Source organism: Mandrillus leucophaeus, unplaced genomic scaffold, assembly GCF_000951045.1.
Source record: "Mandrillus leucophaeus isolate KB7577 unplaced genomic scaffold, Mleu.le_1.0 Scaffold111, whole genome shotgun sequence".
NCBI lineage: Eukaryota > Metazoa > Chordata > Mammalia > Primates > Cercopithecidae > Mandrillus > Mandrillus leucophaeus.
Genome location: NW_012099321.1, coordinates 863,527 through 869,526, shown reverse-complemented (window position 1 = coordinate 869,526; position 6,000 = coordinate 863,527). Strand labels below are relative to the sequence as shown.

At 42.7% G+C, this 6,000-nt stretch overlaps 1 protein-coding gene across 2 annotated transcripts in view; it reads left to right on the top strand.

The window, feature by feature from the left end:
- Positions 1-6,000, top strand: part of LOC105548783 (chromosome unknown open reading frame, human C10orf11) — a 1,000,756-nt gene that overhangs the window by 219,258 nt on the left and 775,498 nt on the right. Inside the window, exon 1 of one of the 2 annotated variants that reach the window (XM_011992983.1) lies at positions 4,844-5,103. The exons of the other annotated variant lie outside the window; for it this stretch is intronic. Coding sequence (XP_011848373.1) covers positions 5,057-5,103 — 47 coding nt within the window. The 5' untranslated portion in view covers positions 4,844-5,056. Of the gene's footprint in view, positions 1-4,843; positions 5,104-6,000 lie in introns of those variants that run through there. 2 annotated transcript variants of the gene reach the window in all.

Below are 6,000 nucleotides of genomic sequence, written 5' to 3'. Positions count from 1 at the left end.
TTTATTTCTGAGGAGATCCACCCTAGCCCCAGAGTAGAGTTGAATCTTCCCTCTTGTCCATCTCTTTCTTTCTCTCCCTTTCTTTCTTTCTTTCTTTCTTTCTTTCTTTCTTTCTTTCTTTCTTTCTTTCTTTCTTTCTTTCTTTCTTTCTTTCAGAGAGGGTCTCTGTCATCTAGGCTGGAGTGCAGTGGTGTGATCTCGGCTCACTGCAACCTCTGCCTCCCGGGTTCTGGTGATTCTCCCATCTCAGCCTCCCAAGTAGGTGGGACTACAGGTGCACGCCACCATGCCTGGCTAATTTTGTATTTTTAGTAGAGATGGGGTTCCACCATGTTGGCCAAGATGATCTTGAACTCCTGGCCTCAAGTGATCGGCCCACTTCATCCTCCTAAAATGCTGGGATTACAGACAAGCGCAACCATGCCTGGCCTTGTCCGCCTATTTCTTAAGTATTTCAACTTCTGCCACCTTCCCTCTGCTCTGTGAGTATTCCTAGCTAACTGATACTTGCCCGTTAATTGTGAACATCCGTGTTATTGAAGGCCAGATCCTGTCTTAATCATGGAAACTTTTCATCCTCTGCTTTCTCTGTAGTCAATCAATGAGGATGGGGGAGGCACCTGTGGTCAACTTGGCAAGGTGCTGCCAGCTCTGGGGTTTATAGAATTAGGATCAGACATAACCCTTACCTTTAGAGAACTTTCAACCAAATTGGAAAATCAAAATAAACTCTCATGAAATATTTAAGAGCAACACTCACCTGATTAGTCAGATTATTCACTATCTTGTCACTATTTCCAAGGAATAGACTAGCAGCATCTAAAAGGATGAACTAGAGAAAAGGCAGAAGATACTTTCTGCCTTGGAGATGGTTGAGACCAGTGTTGAAGGTCATGGTTTCACAAGAACTTAGCTATTACCTTGAGCCAGAAGGGAAGGGATCCAAGTAGGAATAAGTTGGTCTATCTGTGGGAATAAGGGAAGTTCACATTTATCTGGGAATGACTATGATCAGAGCACCCAGCTAAATGTATGTCTGGTATCATTTCCTCCTCCTAGCCAGCCTCTGGAATAGGTGGTATTAAGCCTTTTTTTGGTAAAGGTAGGAGAGCTAGGGTTCTGTGATAAATAATGTTTTAAAGTATCATAGCTATTAAGTTTGCAGAGCTGAGAAATTTTTACCCAAGTCAGCATGACTGACTCTAAAATCTTGTGCGCTTTTCACTTCTGTAAGAAAGGGACACTAGCTACTGTTTTTCTCATTTCAGTTTTGGATGAATTCAGCTAGAAAACATTCATATTTGACCCCTTTTGCCCCTCTCTCCCACCCCAATAAAAGCAAGAAATAACTACCATTGGCCACCACATTCTCCTCTGGGACCAGTAGAGAAAACAGTGATATTATCAGCAAAAGCCTAATTACACTACCCAGGAAAAACAAGAAACCTCCCAAAATCATGTCCAAGCCAAGCAAAGCTCTGGGAGAAATTCCTGGGACATTCAGCAAGAGCAACCTAAAAGGGCTTTTGAGCAGAAATTGAAGCCAAATAAAAACACTGCATGCTAGCCCTGGGCCCATAAACAGTATTGGAATTGCAGAGCTAGGGCATCATGCTTGGTGTGGTAGCCAAGCCAGGCTAGGCTCTGCTGTTGTAACAAATTAACCCTGAAATCTCAGTGGCTTAACACCACAAGGCTTCGTTTCTTGCTCACCTTATAGGCCTAGTGAGGGTTGGTGTTGAGGGAGCCTGGCTTCTTGTAGTCACTCAGGGATCTGGCTGGATGAAGGCTGTGGCATCTTGTGGCTGTACCATCTGAATCATGAGACCTCCAAGGTTGCATGGGAGGGGGAGTGAATTGAATAGTGAACCCCTACCCCCACAAATTTATGTCCACCTGAAACCTAAGAGTGTGACCTGATTTGGAAATAGATTCTTTGCAGATACAGTTACTTAAGGATCTCGAGATGAAATCATACTGGGTTTAGAGTGGGCCCTAGATCCAAAAACGGGTGACTTTGTAAGACAAAGGAGAAGGAGACCTAGACACAGAGACACCCAGAGGGAAGAAGGCCATGTGAAGATAGGAAGAGACTGGAGTGATGCTGCGGCAAGATGGTGAAGCAGGAGCCACCAGGAACTGGAAGAGGCAGGGAGAGATTCTCCCCTAGGGCCTTTGGAGGGGATGTGACCCTACTGACACTAGATTTTAGATTTCTTGTACCCATAAAAGTGAAATAATACATTTCTGTTTTTTTAAGTTACTGCGTTTATTGTCATGGCTATAGTAGCTAGTATGGGAGATCTGTTTTGTGATGTTTTTAACAGCAGGCCTGGGAGTTACTCACGTCGCTTTTTTGCTATATTGACTAGAACTCAAACTAACTGTAAGGGAGAATGTCAAATGTTACCATCTGTGTGCCCAGGAGAAGGAGAGTGAAACAGGATTTGGTGAACACATGTTTACACTCATACTTTGCGTACAGTATCAAGATTAAGGGATAGAGACCTGGAACAGAGATCTCCCCGCTGATAGAGATGCTTTCAGGAGCCATCAGGGAGACCACAGGATCACTGCAGGTCAAAGAAGGATAGCAATAGGTGGAGGACATGGCTCTGAAGGTGAAAGTGAGCTATCCATAGTTGACATCAGAGTCCATAGAAATGCAAGAGCAGGGTCAAGCAAAAAAGCAGGAACCCACTCCAACAGACTGGGGATGACACGCAGGTTCTGAGGCCAAACAAGAAGGCACAGGTGCTGGGACCAGTGGGGTCTCATTGCCCCTCATTGGGCAGCTGCTCAGAGGTTGCTTGAGAGCAGGCGAGTCTCCCCGGCTCCCCCTCCTGGGAGTGTGTCAGGATAGTCTTGCTCATCTCTGTGTCTCCAGTTGCTAGCACAGAGTGGGTACCCAGCAAAGGTTGTTGTGTCCAGCCTTTCATCAGGGGCGTGTTTTAAACCACAGGCTATACGATAGCAATTTCAAGCTCAAACTTGCCATTACCTAAAGGAATAAGTCTTAACTCTTTAGTATGATTGGAACTTCCCCCTTGTTCCTGCCAGAGCATGGTGATCTGTCTCGAGCCTCCATGTCTTTGCACCTGGCATCCTCCTTCTCCAAAGTGACCCACTCTTTCTTTTCCACCCTTTGAGGACTTGCCTTGATATCACTGTGGCAGAATCTTTTCTGATTGCCCCAGGTAGTCATACCTTTCCTCACTGACCTCCTCATTGGCCTTTGTATTTAACTTATATGGTGCAGCAATATTGAAATCTTTTCTTTATTTGTCTGTTTGCTCCACTTGACTGAATTTTGCATTTTTCATTCACCTCCTTGTCTCAATGCCTGGCTCATAATAACCTCCAATACATTTTTGTTATAGAAGAAACATCATTTCTCCCAGGCACTCCTTTTAGACAGCTGCAGAAACAACCACTAGTAGTTCTCAGGAATGGAGATGATATTATGATTATTGATTAATTAATTGGTTATTGATTTATTATTCACCATGAGAAATATAGATGGGAGAAATAGATAAGGAAAAAGATCAAAATGAGTTAGAGTATACCGTTTGTGGAGAACAACAATAACAACAGCAAACATTTCTGTATTGATTTAAGATTTATAAAGTGCTTTAATGTGAACATTATCTTATTTGTTCTCATTGTAACACAGTGAGGGAAGCAGGGCTATAACTGTAAATCTTTTTGCTGATACCCCTCATGGATGATTCGATTCACATGCAAACTAGTGAGCAAAGAGGAGAAGAGGAGAAGAAAGGAGGAAAAAAAGAGGTTTAGGTAAGGGAAAGTTGGTTTATTTAATTTCTGTTCTTTAAGATTCATGACTAATTCTGCGAAGTCAATCTCACCACTCCCATTTTGCAGATGAGCTCACAGAGGATTGAGGTGGTAAAGTAACTTGTTTCAAATCCCCCAGCTGATGAGTAGTAGAGATTGCATTCACACGCAGGTTTTCTGTCTCTCTGAAGCCCTGGTCACCTGTTTGGCCCTGGGGTGATGGGGAGAAGGTTCTGGCTGTGTCTTGGCTATCTCCTGCCTCTCCCTCTGTGGGGAATGTGTTTGAGGATCACAACTACAGCTTTTTGGATACCCTTTCCTTTGTGAAGCACGTAAGACCCAACATCGCATCTCAGCAAGATTTAAAAGGAATTGTTGATGACCCACTGAGGCATTTTCATTTTGTTCCTGGAAATGATTAATCTTGAGGCTTTGTGATGGCCTTTGTCACAAATAGCCTTCCTTAATCCATAATTTTCTCACTTTCCTTTAAGGTAATATTTTGCATTTAAGAAATAAAAACAAGCAGAATAATCCTGCTGTGAGGATATGAATGCAATGGGGTGTGTGTGTGTGTGTGTGTGTGTGTGTGTGTGATGTGGACCAAGGTCTAAATTCACCTGAAATGAATTTAAAAAACCACCTTTTAAAAGTAAGCTCGGTTTGTCTTTTTTGCTAACTCTAGTTGTCAATCTTACCTCTTCCTTTTACTATTATTTTTTCTTCTTTCTTTTTAGCAGATGGGATGGAATATTTCTGTTTTGTTTTTTATGGGCGAGTTTTCACCAGCTTCTTCCACTTTATATTTAATCACTTAAGGTCCCGTGAAGCGGAAAGGAGGCCAGTACTTTCAACCCGAGGTTGGCCCGGATGCTGCGATTCCGGACAGAGATGTTTTTCCCTTGGGTTAGGAACGGCATGTTCTGAGCTCCTTTTGACTTCTAGTCCTCGCTGCCCATGCAGTTCCAAATAGTGTCAACATAAAGCCAGGCACTTGTGAGAAGGAGACTGGGGCGAAACTGCAAGCAGATGCCTTTTGCTGACTGTTGAAGAAAGGATCTGGCTGAGAGACCCGCAACTTTTACTTGTTGAGAACCTTTAGCCAGCGCCGGCGTGCATGTGTTTTAGTTTTATTCTTTTTCCCTTGCCCCCAGAGCCGTGGAGTACCTGCTGTTGCTCTCATGCCTCTTGCCAACAGTGGCATCTGCTTAGTGTAGCCATCAAGAATTTGAATGTCAATATCTTTGCCTTGAAATGAATGGAAAAGTATTTGTCACTCAGCGGCAATCATTCTTCAAATAAAAGGTTAGCCAGACAGGGCCCTTAATCAAAGAGTCGGTCTTTTCTGTCAGCAGTGCCTTTTAAATAGCAATGATGAAGGCTGGCTGTCAGGGTAGGACTTGATGAGCGAGATGATTGATCTGCATAAATCATTTTCTTTTAACATTGTCAGTGAAGAGTAAATTGGTGGGACATTTTGGGTATTAGCTGTGTTGAAATTAATATGCAGTATCCTAGGTGTGTCCTCGATCACATAGTCCTCGTAAAAGAAGGTAGAAATTAAAAGGAGGCTTTTAGGCATCCATTGTTCTAACAAGAAAGTTGCACCATTCTTACTGCTGTGGTCATCATCTTGCATGCTAAATTCGGAAGTTGAATGTGTAGCACATTTTACAAGCTCCAAAAGGAATCTAGTTAATTTGGGAATTAGCTAGAGTCAGTAGCATTTAACAACCAGTAAATCTATAAAGACTTACTGCTCAGAGGCAAAAAAAAAAAAAAAAAAAAAAAAAGGTCTGAGAATGGTTTCTGGTTTTATAGGATAGGTTATCTAGTACCTAGCACGCTGTTGTAGAAATAGCCTCAGCTTTAGATGAGGTTTTGGCTTGAATCCACGTGCCATCCCTCCAAAGTGCGTCTCCTTGACCATGATCAGTAAGTATTAACCTTTTTGAGTCTGTTTCTTTGTCTCTAAAAATGGGATTTCATTAGTTACCTTGGGTGGGTTTGCTTTTGATATTAAACAGAGCAAGCTAGGTGAGAGCACCAGGCACATTACTTGGGACATGGTAAGCAAGTGCTCAATAAATGTTCATCTTCTCCATTTCTTTCAATCAAGCGAAATGCCCCAAACCAGTCAAGATGTCAAGCTTAAGGATATGCCCTCATGGTCAAAATAAATAATACATTGCCTGGTTTGGG